The sequence below is a fragment of the Grampus griseus genome (genome assembly GCF_964374135.1).
Source record: "Grampus griseus genome assembly, chromosome: 6".
Lineage (NCBI taxonomy): Eukaryota > Metazoa > Chordata > Mammalia > Artiodactyla > Delphinidae > Grampus > Grampus griseus.
In genome coordinates, this window is record NC_139000.1 from 9,513,882 (window position 1) to 9,537,059 (window position 23,178).

General features: G+C 37.4%; 1 protein-coding gene across 3 annotated transcripts in view; it reads right to left on the bottom strand.

Annotated features, from left to right (window-relative positions):
* PBX3 (PBX homeobox 3) overlaps positions 1–23,178 on the bottom strand; it is a gene marked incomplete at its 5' end in the record, with an annotated part of 231,335 nt that overhangs the window by 32,452 nt on the left and 175,705 nt on the right. For all 3 annotated transcript variants that reach the window (XM_082656815.1, XM_082656817.1, XM_082656816.1), the window contains 2 exons: positions 12,600–12,735; positions 19,063–19,253. In XM_082656815.1, coding sequence (XP_082512941.1) covers positions 12,600–12,735; positions 19,063–19,253 — 327 coding nt within the window. The remainder of the gene's footprint in view (positions 1–12,599; positions 12,736–19,062; positions 19,254–23,178) is intronic.

The following is a 23,178-nucleotide window of genomic DNA, read 5'->3' on the forward strand; positions in this document are numbered from 1 at the left end:
TATTTAGATTTAATAATTCACGTATGACTTCCTAGGCTTACATATGTAGGTTTATAATGCATAAAAATTAAATTAACCTCTGTAAATCCTCCACTCAACTTAATAAATAAACTACCAAAAATACCACTAAAACTCCTTGAATATCTCTTTCTAATCCCATTCTAATTAACTATTTTTTTTATCATTCCCTTTGTTTCTTTATATTTAACCATATATATGTGTCCCCTAAATAATATGCTGTTTGCTTGGTTTTTAACTTTATGAAAATGATATCATACTATATATATTCTACATTCTGAAAAATTGGCATTTTTCACTCAATATTAGAACTCACACAAATTGATGTGTGTACCTGTTGATCATTCTTTTTTCACTGCTATATAGTAATCCATTGTAGAATTATACCACAATGGATTTATCCACTTCTCCAGTCAATAAACTGGAAAACTCGCTTATATCAAGTTTTTTGCCATTTCAAACGGTGTTACTATGAATGCTTTTACATGTCTCCTAATATACACAGACGAGAGGTTTCCTAGGGCAATTTCCTAGGGCAATTTCATCTGAAATCATGGATTGGATGATATGTGTATATTCAAATTTATAAGATAATGCCAAAAGTTTTCCAAAGTGGCTATACCAATTTACATTCCTACCAATGATATTTAAAGGTTCCTGCTGCTGTATAATATTCTTACCAACAATGTGTAGAGTTTGTATGCTCAGTCTTAGGATTTTTTGCCAAACCAGTAAATGTAAATGTTATTTTATTGTAGTTTTAAAATCACATTTTCCTGATAACTAATAAGAAGGATCTTTTCATATAATTGACCATTTATATTTCTTCTTCTATGAAATCCTTGTTTGTGTTTTTGCCTATTTTTCAAATGGGTTTTGTCTTTTTCTTATTAATTTATAGGAGTTCCCTATATATTTTACATTTTAATTCTCTTGCTTATACATTTACAAATATCTTCTTACAGTTTGTGGCCTGTCTTCACATTTTAAAAAGGTTTTATCCGAAATAATTTCAAACTTGCAAAAAAAAGTTGCAAGAATAAAAATAGTGTAAAGAACATGTAAGTGTGCCCTTTACCCAGATTCACCTGTTACTAACATTTTGCCCCATTCATTTTAGCATTTTTGTGCACTCAAACACACGCACTTGCTCTGTGTGTGTGTGTGTTTGTATGTATGTGTTTATATATACACATATACACACATACACACACACAAACATATATAAACACACTTTCTTTTCCTGAACGATTTGAGGGTAAATTATATACACCATGGCCCTTTACCCCTAAGTAAGTCAGTGTGTGTTTCTTAGGACTAGAGATATTCTCTTATATAACCACAGTACAATTAAAAATTACAATTTACTTTAGTAAATTTAAGCCAATAATTCTTTTATGGCATTCTTCCCTCCAGGAGAGGATCCAGTCTAGGGTTGATCATTACATTTACATGTCATTTGTCTTTTGCCTCTTTTAATCTAGAACATTTCCATGGCCTTTCTTTGACATTTGTAAAGAATACTGCTCCCTCCCCACGTTTTCTTCCTAATAGAACATTCCTCATTATGGGTTTGTCTGATGTTTTCTAGTGATTACATTCAGGTTACATTCCAGGGCAAAATACTACACACAATGTCCATTTGCCCCTCTTTGGTGATGAATCATCTAATCATTACAATCATCTAATCACCTGGTCAGGGTTTTATTCCATTTCTCCACTCTATAATTGCCTTTCTAAAAAAGTATCCCTTGCAACAAATAAAGGGCCTACGGAGAGATACTTTAAGACCATGTTCTTCATACAGATATCCTCCTAGATTTAATATCTATTGATAATTCTTTTTAAAAAAATATGAAACAACTCTTAGTGTTTTATTGATTGATTGATTGATTGATTTATGGCTGCGTTTGGCCTTCATTGCTGCACACAGGCTTTCTCTAGTTGCGTCGAACGGGGGCTATTCCTCATGCAGAGCATGGGTCTAGGCGTGTGGGCTTCAGTAGTTGTGGCATACAGGCTCAGTAGTTGTGGCACACAGGCTTAGTTGCTCTGCAGCACGTGGGATCTTCCCAGACCAGGGATCAAACCCATGTCCTTGCATTGGCAGGAGGATTCTTAACCACTGCGCAACCAGAGAAGTCCCTCTATTGATAATTCTTGTCTGATCCAATCTTTACTAAAATGGTTGTATCATGTTGATGTTTCACAGTCTTTATTAAGTACTTTGATAAATGTCCTACCACTGAATTTATCAGCCTTTTCCTTTGTTGTTTACACATTTTGTTTTTATAAAGACTATTCTCAAACTACTAAAGATACTTCCTAACATTTTCTTCTGAAAATTCCTTACTTATTCCTAATTATTAAGTATTTTAAACAGTATTTTAAGTACTTCAAGCAATAAAGAATAAATCAAATTCGTATACTTTAAATCTAGCAAAAATAGTATTGCTCTAGTTGCCTGTTATCAGTGGGTTTCAATTTTTTTTGCAAGGAGAGATGCTTTTACTTCCCTGCTTTGTTGTCCTTGGTAATGTTTTTCTTTTATTTTTGAATATTATTTTATTTATTTTTTTATACAGCATGTTATTAGTCATCAATTTTATACACATTGGTGTATACATGTCAATTCCAATCACCCAATTCAGCACACCACCATTCCCACCCCGCTGTGGTTTTCCCCTCTTGGTGTCCATACATTTGTTCTCTACATCTCTGTCTCAACTTCTGCTCTGCAAACCATTTCATCTGTACCATTTTTCTAGGTTCCACATACATGCAATAGTATACGATATTTGTTTTTCTCTTTCTGACTTACTTCACTCTGTATGACAGTGTCTAGATCCATCCACGTCTCTACAAATGACGTAATTTCCTTCCTTTTTAGGGCTGAGTAATATTCCATTGTATATAAGTACCATATCTTCTTTATCCATTTGTCTGTCGATGGGCATTTGGGTTCCTTCCATGACCTGGCTATTGTAAACAGTGCTGCAATGAACACTGGGGTGCACGTGTCTTTTTGAATTACGGTTTTCTCTGGGTATATGCCCAGTAGTGGGATTGCTGGATCATATGGTAATTCTATTTTTAGTTTTTTAAGGAACTTACATACTGTTCTCCAGAGAGGCTGTATCAATTTACATTCCCATCAACATTACAAGAGGGTTCCCTTTTCTCCACACCCTCTCCAGCATTTGTTGTTTGTAGATTTTCTGATGATGCCCATTCTAACTAGTGCGAGGTGACACCTCATTGTAGTTTTGATTTGCATTTCTCTAATAATTAGTGATGTTCAGCAGCTTTTCATGTGCTTCTCGGCCATCTATATGTCTTCTTTGGAGAAATGTCTATTTAGGTCTTTTGCCCATTTTTGGATTGGGTTGTTTGTTTCTTTAATATTGAGCTGCATGAGCTGTTTATATATATTGGAGATTAATACTTTGTCCATTGATTCATCTGCAAATATTTTCTCCTGTTCTGAGCTTGTCTTTTCATCTTCTTTATGGTTTCCTTTCTGTGAAAAGCTTTTAAGTTTCATTAGGTCCCATATGTATATTTTTGTTTTTATTTCCATTACTCTAGGAGGTAGATCAAAAAAGATCTTGCTGTAATTTATGAAGAGTGTTCTTCCTATGTTTTCCTCTAAGAGTTTTATAGTGTCTGGCCTTACATTTACGTCTCGAATCCATTTTGAGTTTATTTTTGTGTTTGGTGCTAGGGAGTGTTCTAATTTCATTCTTTTACATGTAGCTGTCCAGTTTTCCCAGCACCACTTATTGAAGAGACTGTCTTTTCTCCACTGTATATCCTTGCCTCCTTTGTCATAGATTAGTTGACCATAGGTGCGTGGGTTTATCTCTGGGCTTTATATCTTGTTCCATTGATCTATTTTTCTGTTTTTGTGCCAGTACCATATTGTCTTGATTACTGTAGCTCTGTAGTATAGTCTGAAGTCAGGGAGTCTGATTCCTCCAGCTCCATTTATTTCCCTCAAGACGGCTTAGGCTATACAGGGTCTTTTGTGTCTCCATACAAATTTTAAGATTTTTTGTTTTAGTCCCATAAAAAATGCCATTGGTAATTTGATAGGGATTGCATTGAATCTGTAGATTGCTTTGGGTAGTAGAGTCATTTTCACAATGTTGAATCTTCCAATCCAAGAACATGGTATATCTCTCCATCTGTTGGTATCATCTTTAATGTCTTTCATCAGTGTCTTGAGTTTTCTGCATACACGTCTTTTGTCTCCCTAGGTAGGTTTGTTCCTAGGTATTTTATTCTTTTTGTTGCAATGGTAAATGGGAGTGTCTCCATAATTTCTCTTTCAGATTTTTCATCATTAGTGTATAGGAATGCAAGAGATTTCAGTACATTAGTTTTGTATCCTGCAACTTTACCAAATTCATTGATTAGCTCTAGTAGTTTTCTGGTGGCATTTTTAGGATTCTCTATGTATAGTATCATGTCATCTGCAAACAGTGACAGTTTTACTTCTTCTTTTCCAATTTGGATTCCTTATATTTCTTTTTCTTCTCTGATTGCCGTAGCTAGGACTTCCAAAACTATGTTGAATAATAGTGGTGAGAATGGACATCCTTGTCTTGTTCCCAATCTTAGAGGAAATGCTTTCAGTTTTTCACCATTGAGAATGATGTTTGCTGTAAGTTTGTCATATATGGCCTTTATTATGTTGAGGTAGGTTCCCTCTATGCCCACTTTCTGGAGAGTTTTTATCATAAATGGGTGTTGAATTTTGTCAAAAGCTTCTTCTGCATCTATTGAGATGATCATGTGGTTTTTCTTCTTCAATTTGTTAATATGGAGTATCACACTGATTGATTTGCATATACTGAAGAATCCTTGCATCCCTGGGATAAATCCCACTTGATCGTGGTGTATAATCTTTTTAATGTGTTGTTGGATTCTGTTTGCTACTATTTTGTTGAGGATTTTTGCATCTATATTCATCAGTGATATTGGTCCGTAATTTTCTTTTTTTGTAGTACCTTTGTCTGGTTTGGGTATCAGGGTGATGGTGGCCTCATACAATGAGTTTGAGAGTGTTCCTTCCTCTGCAATTATTTGGAAGAGTTTGAGAAGGATGGGTGTAAGCTCTTCTCTAAATGTTTGATAGAATTCACCTGTGAAGCCATCTGGTCCAGGACTTCTGTTTGTTGGAAGATTTTTAATCACAGTTTCAATTTCATTACTTGTGATTGGTCTGTTCCTATTTTCTATTTCTATTTTCTATTTCTTCCTGATTCAGTCTTGGCAGGTTGTGCATTTCTAAGAATTTGTCCATTTCTTCCAGGTTGTCCATGTTATTGGCATAGAGTTGCTTGTAGTAGTCTCTTAGGATGCTTTGTATTTCTGCTGTGTCTGTTGTAACTTCTCCTTTTTCATTTCTAATTTTATTGATTTGAGTCCTCTGCTTCTTTTTCTTGATGAGTCTGGCTAATGGTTTGTCAATTTTGTTTATCTTCTCAAAGAACCAGGGTTTAGTTTTATTGATTTTGCTATTGTTTTCTTTGTTTCTATTTCATTTATTTCTGCTCTGATCTTTATGATTTCTTTCCTTCTGCTAACTTTGGGTTTTGTTTGTCCTTCTTTCTCTAGTTCCTTTAGGTGTAAGGTTAGATTGTTTATTTGAGATTTTTCTTGCTTCTTGAGGTAGGCTTGTATTGCTATAAACTTCCCTCTTAGAACCGCTTTTGCTGTATCCCATAGGTTTTGGATCGTCGTGTTTTCACTGTCATTTGTCTCTAGGTAGTTTTTGATTTCCTCTTTGATTTCTTCAGTGATCTCTTGGTTATTTAGTAAAGTATTGTTTAGGCTCCATGTGTTTGTGTTTTTTACGTTCTTTTCCCTGTAATTCATTTCTAATCTCATTGCATTGTGGTCAGAAAAGATGCTTAATATGATTTCAATTTTCTTAAATTTACTGAGGCTTGATTTGTGACCCAAGGTGTGATCTATCCTGGAGAATGTTCTGTGCGCACTTGAGAAGAAAGTGTAATCTGCTGTTTTTGGATGGAATGTGCTATAAATATCAATTAAACCTATCTGGTCTATTGTGTCACTTAAAGCTTCTGTTTCCTTATTTATTTTCATTTTGGATGATCTGTCCACTGGTGTGAGGTGTTAAAGTCCCCCACTATTATTGTGTTACTGTCGATTTCCTCTTTTACAGCTGTTAGCAGTTGCTTTATGTATTGAGGTGCTCCTATGTTGGGTGCATATATATTTACAATTGTTATATCTTCTTCTTGGATTGATCCCTTGATCATTATGTAGTGTCCTTCCTTGTCTCTTGTAACATTCTTTATTTTAAAGTCTATTTTATCTGATATGAGTATTGCTACTCCAGCTTTCTTTAGATTTCCATTTGCATGGAGTATCTTTTTCCATCTCCTCTCTTTTAGTATGTATGTGTCTCTAGGTCTGAAGTGGGTCTCTTGCAGACAGCATATATATGGGTCTTGTTTTTGTATCCATTCAGCAAGCCTGTGTCTTTTGGTTGGAGTATTTAATCCATTCACGTTTAAGGTAATTATTGGTATGTATGTTCCTATGACTATTTTCTTAATTGTTTTGGGTTTGTTTTCGTAGGTTCTTTTCTTCTCTTGTGTTTCCCACTTAGAGAAGTTCCTTTAGCATTTGTTGTAGAGCTCGTTTGGTGGTGCTGAATTCTCTGAGCTTTGGTTTGTCTGTAAAGCTTTTGATTTCTCCATCCAATCCGAAAGAGATCCTTGCCGGGTAGAGTAATCTTGGTTGTAGGTTCTTCCCTTTCATCACTTTAAGTATATCATGCCATTCCCTTCTGGCTTGTAGAGTTTCTGCTGAGAAATCACCTGTTAACCTTATGGGAGTTCCCTTGTATGTTATTTGTCATTTTTCCCTTGCTGCTTTCAATAATTTTTCTTTGTCTTTAATTTTTGCCAAATTGATTAGTATGTGTCTCGGCGTGTTTCTCCTTGGGATTATCCTGTATGGGACTCCCTGCACTTCCTGGACTTGGGTGGCTATTTCCTTTCCAATGTTAGGGAAGTTTTCGACTATAACGTCTTCCAATATTTTCTCTGGTCCTTTCTCTCTCTCTTCTCCTTCTGGGACCCCTATAATGCGAATGTTGTTGCGTTTAATGTCCCATGGGTCTCTTAGGCTGTCTTCATTTCTTTTCATTCTTTTTTCTTTATTCTGTTCCACAGCAGTGAATTCCACCATTCTGTCTTCCAGGTCACTTATCCGTTCTTCTGCCTCAATTATTCTGCTATCGATTCCTTCTAGTGTAGTTATCATTTCAGTTAGTGTATTGTTCATTTCTGTTTGTTTGTTCTTTAATTCTTCTAGGTCTTTGTTAAACATTTCTTGCAACTTCTCGATCTTTGCCTCCATTCTTTTTCCGAGGTCCTGGACATCTTCACTATCATTATTCTGAATTCTTTTTCTGGAAGGTTGCCTATCTCCACTTCATTTAGTTGTTTTTGTGGGGTTTTATCTTGTTCCTTCATCTGGTACATAGCCCTTTGCCTTTTCATCTTGTCTATCTTTCTGTGAATGTGGTTTTTGTTCCACAGGCTGCAGGATTGTAGCTCTTCTTGCTTCTTCTGTCTGCCCTCTGGTGGATGAAGCTATCTAAGAGGCTTGTGTAAGTTTCCTGATGGGAGGGACTGGTGGTGGGTAGAGCTGACTGTTGTTCTGGTGGGCAGAGCTCAGTAAAACTTTAATCCGCTTGACTGTTGATGTGTGGGGCTAGGTACCCTCCCTGTTGGTTGTTTGGCCTGAGGCAACCCAAAACTGGAGCCTACCTGGGCTCTTTGGTGAGGCTAATGACAGACTCTGAGAGGGCTCATGCCACGGAGTACCTCCCAGAACTTCTGCTGCCAGTTTCCTTGTCCCCAAGGTGAGATACAGCCACCCCCTGCCTCTGCAGGAGACCCTCCAACACTAGCACGTAGGTCTGGTTCAGTCTCCCCTGGGGTCACTGCTCCTTCTCCTGGGTCCCAATGCACACACTACTTCGTGTGTGCCCTCCAAGAGTGGAGTCTCTGTTTCTTCCAGTCCTGTCAAAGTCCTGCAATCAATTTCCACTAGGCTTCAAAGTCTGTTTCTCTAGGAATTCCTTCTCCCGTTGCCAGACCCCCAGGTTGGGATGCCTGACGTGGGGCTCAGAACCTTCAGTCCAGTTGGTGGACTTCTGTGGTCCAAGTGTTCTCCAGTCTGTGAGTCACAGCAGTTATGGGATTTGATTTTACTGTGATTGCACCCCTCCTACCATCTCATTATGGCCCCTCCTTTGTCTTTGGATGTGGGGTATCTTTTTTGGTGAGTTGCAGTGTCTTCCTGTCAATGATTGTCCAGCAGCTAGCTGTGATTCTGGTGTTCTCGCAAGAGGGAGTGAGAGCACATCCTTATACTCCGCCATCTTGGTTCCTCTCGAGGTTTCAATATTTTAAAGTTAGCTTTGTATAGGAACAACTTTTTTTTTTTAATTATTCTTTTTCTCAGCAGTTTCTTTTTTTAAAAAATAAATTTATTTATTTATTTTTGGCTGCAGTGCGTCTCCGCTGCATGCAGACTTTCTCTAGTAGTGGCGAGCAGGGGCTGTTCTTCGTTGCGGTGCGCAGGCTTCTCATTGCAGTGGCTTCTCTTGTTGCAGAGCATGGGCTCTAGGCACGTGGGCTTCAGTAGTTGTGGCACATGGGCTCAGTAGTTGTGGCTCGTGGGCTCTAGAGGGCAGGCTCAGTAGTCGTGTAGCACAGGCTTAGTTGCTCCGCAGCATGTGGGATCTTCCTGGACCAGGGCTCGAACCTGTGTCCCCTGCTTTCGCAGGTGGATTCTTAACCACTGCGCCACCAGGGAAGTCCCATGAACAACTTCTGAATTCTAAATTTTATTGTATTTTAGTATGATGTATATTTAAAACACTGCTTTTTCTATTTAGAAATTAGTTCACCTGTCAGGTCTGGAATATTCTCTGCTTTCACTTCTAAACAACTTAAACAAAAGGATACTAATTAAAGGGGTGAAAGGGGTAGTGGTGGTGGTGGTGGGATGAACTGGGAGATTGGGATTTACATATATACACCAATATGTATAAAATGGATAACTAATAAGAGCCTGCTGTAGAAAAATAATAAAATAAAATTCAAATCAATAAATAAAATTAAAAAGCAAAAAAAAGATACTAATTTAAAAGGCTAGCAACTGGACTTCCCTGGAGGTCCAGTGGTTAGGACTCTGCACTTCCACTGCAGGGGGCACAGGTTCGATCCCTGGTCAGGGAACTGAGACCCCGCATGCTGCACAGTGTGGCAAAAAATAAAAAAGGCTAGCAACTGATGTCTTCAATAGTGAAAATTTTCACTATTGCTTTCATGTCAGAGATGTGGGGGAAAAGGGAATGGTTGAGTGGAAATAACATTTTTAAGCATTAAAAAGGTACAAAGGAGAGGAAATTGTCACAATTTACATTGAATCTTCCACTGATTGCTGAAATTCTCCACTTGAAAAGCTGATCTGGGAGAAAAGAAGGTCATAAAGTCTGCTTTTTAGACAGAGAAATATGTCTATGTCTATATTATTTCTATCTCAAGCAATTACTAAAATATTTCCAAAACGAACAAAGCTATTTTTCTATAGAAAACCAGTGAAATGAACATAGTAATTAACTATTTTTTAAAAATCTGTAAATGGGATCCTAGCCAATTTTAGAAGTACAGCAAAGCCTCCCTAGTTCAGAATAGTCAGAAGGAAACTTCTCTCACTCATTACACAAGCATGTGTTAAGAAATCCTACTTCACACACACAAGATGCTAGTACACCCAGTGAAAAACTAGGATTATATTGATTTTCAAAAAATGTATATAATCTGTGTTATTCTCCAATGGTGAATATGTTACAGAAGTAAAAAAGAAAAGCAAGAAAAGGAGCGGAAGCATGAAACACCTTAGTTTAAACTGGACCCACAAATATCTGAGTTCTAAGTCAGAGAGCTCTTGTGAGAGGAGGAAAACTAGACTTGGCATCATCAGCTGGTGTTCAGTACAAGCCCAATGCTTTCACTAATGTTCAGGGGAAATGCTCACACCAGAAAACATCCACTTGAAGTGAATATACTTTAAATTTCATCTTCCCTATCTGACCCAGCATATTATACTGTTCCTTAGTATTTCAAGTGGCAGTGAGTACTACATAGCCCAGATAGTGATTTTTTTTTCTGATCTATGGTTTTTGTATTAATTGAAGTATAGTTGATTTATATGTTCTTTTTCAGATTCTTTTCCATTATAGGTTATTACAAGATATTTAATATAGTTCCCAGTGCTATACAGTAGTAGGTGCTTGTGGTAGTAATGTTTTATATAGTATATGTCTTCATAAACTGGTAGCCCAAATCAATTATATTCCATTTCGAACTGAGCAAAAGGAATCAAGGCATGCCACTATATCATAAGGGAGTGACAATAACTATTAAATGAAATCTTAATTATAAATCTAAGATTGCTCTGGAGGTTCTATGGAAAGTAATGCCAAAATAAGAGCTAAAAATTTTCTCAAATCCAGACCATATTCCCTTAAATAACAATGACTTAAAATACTGATATGATGCAGCTACTATGGAAAACATTGTGGAGGTTCCTCAGAAAACTAAAAATAGAATTACCATATGATCCAGCAATCCCACTCCTGGGCATATACCCAGACAAAACCATAATTCAAAAATATACACACACCCCTATGTTCACAGCAGCACTATTCACAATAGCCAAAACATGGAAATCACCTAAATGTCCATTGACGAATGAATAGAGAAGATGTGCTACATATATACAATGGAATATTACTCAGTCATAAAAAAGAATGAAATAATTCCATTTGCAGCAATGTGGATGCAACTAGAGATTATCATACTAAGTGAAGTAAGTCAGAAAGAGAAAGACAGGGACTTCCCTGGTGGTCCAGTGGCTAAGACTCTGCACTCCCAATGCAGGGGGCCCCGGGCTCGAGCCCTGGTCAGGGAACTAGAGCCCACATGCTGCAACTAAGAGTTCATGTGCTGCAACTAAAAGATCCCGAGTACCACAACGAAGACCCTGCCTGTGGCAACGAAGATCCCGAGTGCCGCCAGGAAGACCCGGTGCAGCCAAATAAATAAATAAATACTGAAAAAAAAAAAGAAAGAAAGAAAGAAAGAAAGAGAAAGACAAATACCATATGATATCACTTATATGTGGGATCTAAAATATGGCACAAATGAACCTATCTACAAAACAGAAAGAGACTCACAGACACAGTGAACAGACTTGTGGTTGCCAAGGAGGAGGTGGGTGGGGGAGAGAAGGACTGGGAGTTTGGGATTAGCAGATGTCAACTATTATATGTAGCATGGATAAACAGCAAGGTCCTACTATATAGCACAGGGAACTATATTCAATATCCTGTGATAAACCATAATGGAAAAGAATATAAAAAAAAGAACGTCTGTGTATACCTGAGTTAGTTTGCTGTAAAGCAGAGACTGGCACAACATTGTAAATCAACTATACTTCAATAAAAATAAATAAATTAAAATAAAATTAAAATAAAATACTGATATGAAACTTTCACTGGAATGTGAAGGGGATCTTTAGAATCTTGAACTTCAAATATATAGGAGTATTTATTTAGAGGCTACTTTAAAATTTATGTCATGTGACCTCTAGGGACCACTGAAATTTCTGGAAAGGGTCAGCTTTTCCTTAAGTGCCACTCCAAGAACTGGTTGGTGACTACCACATTTGCATGCTATGAAGAAATGTTATTCAAATGACAATCTATAAACAACAATATGAGTATTAAATAAATTATATTTTAGAGCTAATTCCAATAGGATATATTTATTTTTTAAGGAGGTACAGTTGCTTGTTTAATTATTTGTTTCCAACCCTCAATCTAAAATACAAGTCTATCTGCCTAAAACTAAGTGTATTTTTTTTAGAAGATGACAGCTAACTTCAGGGGCACAATTTATTACAAACAGACATTTAAAACAACAAAAACAAAAAAAGTGGGGATAGGCATGAACTTAATTCTTCTATTTAATGGATAACAAGAAAGCAAAGAAATCTTTGAGACCCAAATATCATAGCATGGTTTTCAGGAAAGGACTTGGTGAATTCCTCAAACTTTCACCATAGGGCTATATTAAATTTCCTTTTGGCAACAAATAAATTGCTTTCTCACTGGTGGAAGCTTAGACCAGTCATCTAAATCAGGAAAGCAGAACTACATGCCATACTGAAGAGTCACGTAAGTGTAAAACCACGTCTCTCCCCATGGCATGTTTATGTTTTTTCTATAGATTTCCACTAGGGCAGCAGGTGATTATCTAGACTCCTTGACATTTAGGATTAAAAGAAATTATCTAAGCTTTAAAAGCTCGCATAAAAATGTGGAAATATCTATATTTTCTTTATATCTCCTTTGATGATGAAACATTTGGATATGAAATTTGATAAGAATGCCCTGAAGAGGAAATAGGGTTCCTATAATCAACGGGGAAACAAGACAGACCCATGGAGTCCTGTTGCACCTGTGACACTGTGATGCTGCATTTCTTGGCCAGCTCCTCTTTGGCTTCTTCACTGGGGTAGGGGTTGCTGAGGTGTGAGTAAAAGTATTCATTCAAGATTTCTGTGGCCTGTTTACTGAAGTTACGCCTTTTTCGTCTATGAAAGAACCAAAAAGAGAATTGTCGTTATAATCAACATTAACCAAAGAGGGATGTACTACCTAGGATCACACAAAAAAGTTCGCTTTCTGTTTTTAAACATTCTTAGGGTGTAATTAATCACCATGATGTTGTAAATTATACTCTTTGCATCCTCCAAAGAACTATCCAACTCACGTGAAGATGTAGGATAACTAAGAAAAATACTAGAATGTGAAGCACAATTAACTTCATCCTTTAATTTGTTCAACAAATACTTATTGAGGATCTAATGTGTTCTAGATACTCAGTGAGGATCCAGTTGGAACAAAACAGAGAAGGTCTATTAGGGAGCTCACAGGGGATTAGAGGGTTAAGAGAGAGAGTAGAGAGTTAGGGGAAAGAAAAACATTAGACAAGCAACACAGAAATTAATAATTATAAATTACAGTAACTATGTCCAGTATCATGAAGGAAAAGTATAATGTATAATGAAAGTGTCTAAGAAGGAAACCTAACACAGATTATGGAGTCAGGAAAGGTTTCCTTGGAAGAGTGACATTTAATCTGAGGCCTGGAGAATGTGTATAACTTAGTCAGACAAAGAGTAGAAGGAAGAGGAATGAGCAGAGGGAATGGTGTTCAAACAGGAAAAAAGCTCGGAAAGTCCAAAGTGCTAGAGGAGGCTGGAGCACAGTAAAAACAGGGAATATGTGAGATGAGTCTGGAAGGATGGACAAGGGCCAGATTACACAGGCTTAGTGGACCCCATATGGATTTCTGAATTTTATTTTAAGTGCAATCGGAAGTATTAAAGGTTTTAAGTTTTACATTTTAAAAAGATTATTTTGACTACTGAGAATAGCTGAAGGAGGGGATGAAAGGAAATGTAGAGATATTTAAGGAGACAACTACAGTGGTCAAACTGAGAGATGATGGTAACTTGGCATAGGGAGAGAATAATGGAAATAAAAAGATTCAAGGTCAATTTGAAAGGCAAAAGCAATAGGACTTGATAATAAATTGGATGGGGGGTGGGTGGGTGGGGAAGACAGAGAAGGAAGGTAAGGAAAAAAAAATACATCAAGGATTTCTGGATTTTTCTGCTTCAGCCAACTGCCTGGACTGAGGTATGGTTTGCTTAACAGGGAAAGAGTAGGGGAGGACAAATTCTTTGTTTTTACTGGGAGGGGGTGGCAGAATGTCAGAAGATCAAGTATTTGTTGACAATTTATTTCAAATAGCAAAAATGTCATTTACATTTGGGTTTTATTTTGAAGATTTTAAAGAATTCCAGCCTGAAAATTAGCATCTGTCAGATTTCACTTTAAATTAAATTCTCCAGTAACTGGAAAACACTTTCCCCGAACAATTTTCTTAATATTGCCTTACAAATAATCTTAATGATCTTAACTGTGATATCCTATACTCAGGAAAGACAGCGTCAGTAGGCAGTTGTAAATGTGTATACCCTATGAGATTCTTCTAGTTAAAATGATGTCACTAATGTGGCAGGTTAAGCATGTGATCTATGTTTCAACATTCAGGGAGAGTCAAGGGAGCAAGAAATCTCGGTCTGATCAAAACATCTCAAGTTATGAGCCCTGAAACTTCTTAATTTCAATAATTTTTTGGAAGGTTAAACCATTGTTTCCTGAGGGATGAAGAATAGATTCAGGATCTATTTGGGAATTAAAATCAACAGGATTTGATGATGAACTGGATGGGGGAGGTGGTGAGGGAAGACAGATGAAAGAGAAGTACACCAAGAATAGCAATCAGCATTTTTGCAGGAGTCAGGCATTGCTTGACAAGAAAAACAAAGCCCTGACCTGGGGCACTTTGAAAAGGCACAGTCTGATGAGTGGGTAGCTGGGTGAATAGGATGGAAAAGGTCTAGAATAGATACTGAAACTGTCAAACTTACAGATAATTACCTGGCCCACAGATAATGTTTGTTGAGACAATACAATAATGAGCATAAAAATCTAAGTTTCTGGCTTCTTATGAAAAATTGGAAGATCAGCCACACCAGGCCCACATCATCAGAAGGCAACCACAGGCTAAAGCTAAGTGATGGCTGTCCCCTCAGATATGTACCCGTCTGCTCTAATCCTCACTGCCCCTCATCCAGCCACTCCCCTCAATTCCGTTATATGTAAGTATGTGAGCTTGTGACTCAGTCTAAAACATGAAATCCAGCAGCAAGACCGGGTACAGTGGAGCAGATCACACAAGGGCATTTCTTTGGAAAATGAGGACTTACAAAAGGGGGAATGAGCAGAAACATATTGGGAAAGCAGAAATAAGTTTGGCTCATTTATTGACTTTACCTAGGAGTGGTTTTAGAAAACATCAAAAAACCTCAGAGAACAAATTTATGGGCGGAACAGAATACCTTACCCCAGGCAGTCTGGCTGCATCCAAACTACAGCACTTCTACTAGAAGAGTAGAGGGACCTACACAAATTTATTCCTAACTGTTCTGTACCGGTACATACTTCGGCTTGTCCAATTACCAAGAAAATGTGAGTATGGCTTTACAAAAAGCCAGAGAGAGCAAGGGAATCATATATCTGAATGAGCATGTTTGCCTAGAGCAGAAAAACCGTGCCTTCTCAGTGTAGAGGGCTTGCTAAGAGGCACTACAAGAATAGATGGAAGCAAAACTCAGTATTTGCATTCACTTGAAGGCATAAGAGAGAACTCGGTCTAATACTTCATTTATTTTTTAGAAAAACATTCTGTAGAAAATGCCCATTAAGCATTTCCCCTAAGTTTCATTCCCCCCCAGGGTTCACCACACTCTAAATGGCTATGCCTCAGGCCAGTGTGCAGTGGTGCATCAGTCCCAGGGCTGTGTCCCATCAGCATCACAACATTACTGATGGCAGTCTCTGTGGGAGAAGGGGCTCTGCTCCAAGCTCTGCCACCATCTCACTCTGGCTCTGCTCACTCTGGCTTGTTAACTTACTTTCTCTTCTTGGAAGAAAAATAAATCATTTAGGTGTATACATTATGAATGCAGTTATTTTTTAAAAAAAGAGCATGCATGTTGATAAGAATGGGAAAGTATCCGCAGAAATAAGGATAGCAATTGTGTTAGAAAAGATTCCTTTCTGAAGAAAGTACTTTTAAATATCTTTGTTATGTAATGCTTTTAATTAAAATGCTCAACGTTGACAATTTAAAAATGTTTTTTGTTTTCTGATGCTACTTCCTTAACTCTTTGAGCTATTATAAGTAGTAAGTGGAAATATTCATTCATCTGGTTAGTCAACAAATTATTTTTCTGCAGCCTACTATGTGTAAGACACTTGCTGGAATTGTGGGGAATCTAAACGTGTAAGACTTGGTTGGCCATTGCTTTCAATGACGATGTGACTTACTCGGGAAGAGAAGAAATGATCCTGAAAAACTGCAATAAAGGCAGTCTGCATGAAGTTCGGTCTGGAAAATTGTATAAACATAGTATCAGTGTTTAAGAGACGGCAAGGACGAGTCCAGTGGAGTGCTTAAAGTTGGCTTCCTAAAAAGGGAGCATTTAGGCCAGGCCTGAAAGGCTGAGCAAGGTCTCACTAATGCAACCAACATGAGCACCAGCTCTGTTCCAGGCTCCGTGCTACACACCCTCACAGATGACAATTCATTACTGGTGACCAAGTTGGGGAAATGGTTGGGAGAACAGGGTTTGCTGTGGAAGGCTGGAGGTGGAGGTTGAGGGGTGGTGGTGGAAGAGGTGGTTAGGCAGAAGAGAAGAATTCTCGCCAGAGGAGACAGATGAGACCAAGAGGTATCGCATTTTGGATTAAACACAGGAAAGAACAATTTAGTGATATATTAAGAGCACTAAAAATGTTCACATTTTGGTCTAATAATACCATTTCTGAGAATTAATCCTTAGGAAATAATTCTAAAGATCAAAAAGGTTGAATGCGTAAAGATTTTCACTGGAAGACTAATTCCAATAAAAATCTGTCTAAAATAGTACCTTCCCTCCATCATTTTCTCTCCCTTTACCTTGCTTTTATTTTTCCTCATGGCACTTACCATTCTATCACATTTCATTACATTATTGAACAGAATACTACAGCATATTTGTTTACTTGTTTATTGTCTGTTTCCCCAAGTAGAATGTAAACTCAATTGGGGCGAGTATGTTAACCTATCCTGTTTACCTTTATAGCCTCAGCACAAATAAATATTTGTAGAAGGAAAGAAGAAAGGAATTGGAAGGAAGGAAGAAGTTATCATGGAAATTAATAGGGACAACTAAATGCTCAAAAATGAAGAAATGGCTAAGTTAATTATTTATCATATATCCATCTGGTAGACTTCAGCAATTAACATTTAAAATAGGAGTTTATACTATATGAAAAATGTTTACCTATTCATGGTAAATTTTTTTGTTTTCTTGCAGTTCGCGGGCCTCTCACTGTTGTGGCCTCTCCCATTGCAGAGCACATGCTCCGAACGCGCAGGCTCAGCGGCCATGGCTCACGGGCCCAGCCGCTCCGCGGCATGTGGGATCCTCCGGGACCGGGGCACGAACCCGTGTCCCCTGCATCGGCAGGCGGACTCTCAACCACTGCGCCACCAGGGAAGCCCCATGGTAAATTTTTTAAAAAGCAAACCAAATTATGCATATTGTACCATCACAAAGAACATTTAAAAAAAAAAAAAGTACCACAAACCAGAAAGAAATATACTAAATCGTTCACAGTGACTTTTTTTTTCCATTGGGTAGTAAAAAAGTGATTGTCTTTTATCCCTCGTCCTTCTTTCTATTCTATACATTTTACAACGTTTCCATAGTGACCTTGGTTAAATAGGAAAAATATAAAATAAAACTTAAATCTTAACAACAACAAAAAAGTAATTTGGGCGGGGGCAGGTCACATAAGGCCTCAAATGCCAGGTTAAGTAGTGTGCATGTGAGTTACCCAGCATTGAAAAGCTGCTATGGGGTTCCCTGGTGGTGCAGTGGCTGAGAGTCCGCCTGCCGATGCAGGAGACGAGGGTTCGTGCCCCGGTCCGGGAGGATCCCACATGCCGCAGAGCGGCTGGGCCCGTGAGCCATGGCCGCTGAGCCTGCGCGTCCGGAGCCTGTGCCCCGCAACGGGAGGGGCCGCAACAGTGAGAGGCCCGCTTACCGCAAAAAAAAAAAAGAAAAGCTGCTATGGTTTTTAAGTAAAGCAATTAGGGCATCATAAGAGGGCCATGGAGGATGAGTGGGAGAAGAGTGAGACTGGAAGCAGGGAGAATAGTGGGAAGTTACTGTGGTAGTCTAGGTACAAAAGGATGAACGTGAACTTAGCAGTGCAAGTATGGAAGGAAAAAAAGAGCTAGAACGAGAAATGTTGAAAACAAAGCACTGGTGAGTTCTAATGACTAATTCAGTACGGAAGAAGGAGGAACCAAAGGCGATACGGGGCTTGGCTTAACCAGGAGAACGGGAGTATAATCAGGTGGCATATGTTTCCTTATTCGGCTCTAAGGAAGAGCTCTGGCATGAAGATTGTTCCTCACATCTTGTTTTCCAGTTGAGATGCTAACCTATTTTCTTTAATATTGTAAAATTTGGACGATAATCATCACCTCTGTGAGATTCCAAGGGAGAGAAAACAAAACAAAATAGAAACCCCTTTCCACCGTTGAAGATTGATTGCAAGCTTTAGCAATGCCCAAGAGGCATCTCTGCAGAGGCAGCATATAGTAGGAACTTGACAGTTCCTCTGTTATGTCACCTAGTAGGTCTAACACACCATATACAATTTATTACCTAATTCCTGTGAAACTTGGTGACAGCTTCAGATAAAAGGGAAATATGTATCCTGAGAGGGGAAACTCACAGGCTTTCTTCTTGATTTGGAAAAACAGAGTTTGGGGTTTTGTGGTAAGTATAATACCACTTCCTTCTTAGGAATATCAGTATCTCCAAGTACTTTTTTTCTAATATGCACAAGCAACGTAACATCAGGAAGTTCTTAGAAAACAAACCTGCATTAAAACAAAGTTACATACTGAACATTATCCTTAAATATACGTTTTAGCATCAGAACTGAAAGAAAGGCTATGTATTACTAAGTCATTAGTAGTGGCACTAATCCTATTTGTTTCCTGAGTCACCAAATTGGCAGCTAATAGCACTACCACCCCCAGACAAGAAGAGGCTTGACAGTGCAGGCACCATGAGGTGAATTACCTGTCCAATGTAGAGAAGAGCTCTTATAGCCAAATTAAAGAAGAATCTAAGACCAATTGGCCAGGATTACAGAAAATAATACACAAAGAGTGAAAATAAAAATTTTAAAAAGCCATGCAATAGATTTGTGGCCTCACATACCTGGCATCAAGGAACCTTGATCTTAAAATCATAACTGCTTCACAAGTGCTTTGTTTGAGCTGCATCTGAATGGAACTAAATTTTCGATGGATGATGCCCACCATTCTTTCAATCTCTTTTGGGGAAATGGGACGTGTTCTACTCTGCTCTCGGAGAAGGTTCATCACGTGTGTAGTGAATTCATTACATGCCTGTAAGGGGAAAAAAATCACTCCTTAGGAATCTGGTATTTTGTATTATCACACCCAGACATTAACTCATCTGAATTTCTACCTCATTTGCAGTTGCCAATGGCATTATGCAGTAGGTAGGGTAAAATGAAAACTAAGACACTTGTGAAATGGCAGTGATAGTTAGATGGGGCGCAAGAATTCTGAAACTATGAATGGCCAGGCATGCAAGGGAAGCACAGCACTCAACTGCCCTTCCCACCACCCTTGTGGTGTCCCTGTTCCAAGATGAGGTTTTCCCACTGGAGGATGCTCTCTACCAACTGCTATATGTAAGTACAAATATATGTTAATACTAAGTACCTCCTATTTTCTTTGGGGTTTTACATTTATTCCACAAATGTCTACTGAAACACTATGAAGTTCAAACTCCTCCAAGAGCGATTAAGGACACATAAATGAGCAAGATGTGGACCTGACTTTCAGTGCAATAAAATATATAAAAAACGAATTCTTAAACAAAGCAGACCATGTAAAGTATCACAGGAAAATATGAGTAAGTGCTTCCTAAGTTCCAAGGAGGAAATATTCTCATCTGGAAGCAGAGATCACTTCATGGGAAAAGTGACATTAGGGCTTTAAAGGATGGGTAAGATTTTTGAAAGGTGGAATAAAGGTGGAAATCAAGAGGAATTTCAGGCACAAGAAAATATCCTGGAAATCATGGTATATAGCAAGTCCACAGGGACAGAGAGAATATGTAAAGGAGAAGAGGGAATTCAGATTTGCACTAGCATGTAAAGGGCCTCTGATACCATGCCAATGTCCTAGTATAATTTAGCTGTGGTGTGGGCCTTATTTGTGGATATATGCCATTCCTAAAACATGGGTAAAGCAGCTCAGCTCCTCAGGGGAGGGGCAGCAGGAAAATAAGGATCAGATTTGGGTCTCAAACTTTTTAGTTAACAATCCTCAGTCCCTGTCTCTTTCAGCCCACCTATATTTAGATCTATAAAACCACATAACTGGGCCTACAAAGAAATCCAGTATTGCCTTGGTAAATAAAGCATCTGTCTGTATCTCTGGATAAAAAGAACATCTTCTGGCATTTTTGTTTAAAAAAAAAGACAGGAGATTCTGCACCTTACTGCACAGATGCCTCTAGTAGGGTGAGCAGACAGAACAATCATTGATCATGGCAAGATGCATTCTGAAGATATAACAATGTCCACTTCCCTACAGATATCCCGAACATACAGCACATGATGGTTTTTCTAACTGCTCATTAGAGAACTAACTAACCTTTTAAGTACACTGGCTGTTTCAGTTACTTTAAGCTTTTATGGAGCTTTTATATAAATATTTCTAAGGTGAGGTAAAATGAGTCTGGCTTACCAAAGTTTTTTTTAAAATATGTTTAAGTCTTAAGAATTTTAAAGTTCCTTGTGAGTGGTGACTCTGGGGTTCTTCAGAGTATAGATTTGTGCAACACACACAGTATGCATCCAATAAACATCTATGGCTTGGTGGGGTTTTGTATTATAATTCAAGAGTAATGTTGATTAATATCTGTAAACACATTATCCCTGAACCTTTGTAAGTGAAGGATTTTTAACCTGCAGTCCATGGATAGGTTTAGAATGTCCATGACTCCATGAAATCTTATTCAAGTTGTGTGCACATCTGTCTTTCCCGAGGAGACAATCTGTGGGGTTTTTGTTTGTTTTCGTTTCAGATTCTCAGCCAGTCTATAATTTTAAAAGGCTAAGAATTACTGTCCTAGGTTATGGCACAGTAAAACATTAAGGAACTTTGCAGCTCTAAAATCGGAAGTTCTTTCCATCTTTAAGGAAACCATAATAAAGAAAAAAGTAAATTTAAGATTTTCCCCACTATATTGTCAACTTAAACTATTTTGTGCCAAGCTGAAAATAGGTGGTCACCCTGTCAAGAAATATATGTACAGATCTTTTTTTCTTGTACAATACTTTCCCTAAAGAGATGTTCATATAATTTCAAATTACATAATTTAATAAACACCAGCCCTCAGTTTTCTTATTAGTAAAATGAAGGAAAGTAAACTAGAACAGCAAACTGGAATCAGCAAGTTCTGATAGACACTTCTACAGCTAATTCCAAAAAATGTTAATACAGTATGTTTGGGAAATATGGGGCTAACCAAAATTTTAAATGCTTTTTTTTTTTTTTTGAGGGGTGTGGGGGCAGGATTCCTCAGTACTTCCAGTATGCCAATATGCATCATAAATCTTCAAAGGAGAATGGTATATCCAACTTTTCCCAAATAAATTTGGTCACAAAACCTCTTTTCTCTAGAGCAGTGCTGTCTAAAAGAAATACATTGTGAGCCACATATGAAAAAAAATATGGGGGGTCATTTAATGTTTTTTCTACTGCACTGATTATTTTCTGAATGTGTTTTATTTTTCTCATATGAAATGTAAAATTTTTCTAGTAGCCACATTAAAAAATAAGAATCAGGTGAAATTAATTTTAACATATTTTATTTAACCCAATATATGAAAAATATTAACATTTCAACACATAATCAAGATCTTTAGATAACTGTTAATGAGATATGTTACATTCTTTTTTTCATACACTTTGAAAACCAGTATATATTTACATTTACAGCACATCTCGGTCCAGATTAGCTAGATTTCAAGGGCTCAATAGCTACATATGACTAGTGGCAACCGTATTGGACAGCACAGCTCTACAGCATCTTGTGGACCAATGTACTAAGTAAGAAAAACTCTTTGGGAAACAGTATACTTAGTAATCTCTGATGTTTCTTTTTTATTCTTCATCACCATGCATTCACACAAACCCACAAAAAAAAGGCAGTTTCACTTAGGAATGTCCTTGATGAAGCAAGAGAAATCATTCATTTTATTACATCTCAATCCTTGACTACGACTTTAATATTCTGTGTGATAAAACGGTAAACACACCAAAAGCACTTCAATTGCTTATAGAAGGATGGTTGTCTTGAGAAAAAACACTTGTGCGATAGTTTAAGTTGTGAGCCGATGCTGTCTTTTTCAGGGAACACCATTTTTATTTGAAAGCGAAGTCAACAAATTATAATTATTCAGACTTGGGTATTTTGCAGATATTTTCTCAAAAATGAACCAAGCAAGCCTGTCACATCAAGGAAAACAGCCGACAACAGTTGTGCCAATGATGAAATTTGACTTTTCAAGTGAAAATTATAATTTTGGAAAACTTGCATCCACTACCTTGAGCTTGATAGTTTCCTAGCAGACTTTCTGAATAATTTGGTGTTGATATTAGTAAATATGATATTTTGATATTATATAATGCCAAGTGTTAACATTAGAAGATGTACATAATTCAGTGAAACAATATTTTCCAAATGATCAAAGCATTATGTTACAAAAAAATGCATAGGTAGAAGATCCATTCAAAGTGCACACTAGACCAAGTTTAAAGGAATTTAAAGGATTTTTTTTTTTAAGGAATTCCTTTAAAGGAATTTTAAAGGATTTTAAAGGAAGGGAGTACAAAACGTTGATATGATTTCAGATTCATTATAACTAACCTTTAAGACAATACAACTTGTCAAGTTTTGGTATAATATCAGAGGAAAGTATCCATAATTATCAGAAAGGCTATTAATACACTCCTCCCTTTTCCAATGACATCTTTGTGTGAGGCCAGGTGTTCTTCATATACTTCAACCACAAGACAGGAGACTGACCGTAGAAGCACATATAACAATCCAGGTGACTTCTTTTAAGCCCAACATTAAAAAGTTTTGCAAAAATGTAAAAGCAGTGCCATTCTTCTCACTAAATGTTGAGGTTTTTTTGGCAAACACAGGCTTTTAAAAATATTATAGTGAATAGATAATAGTTTATCATTGTTTCTTAAATACATCTATTTTTTTCTCAGTTTTAACTTC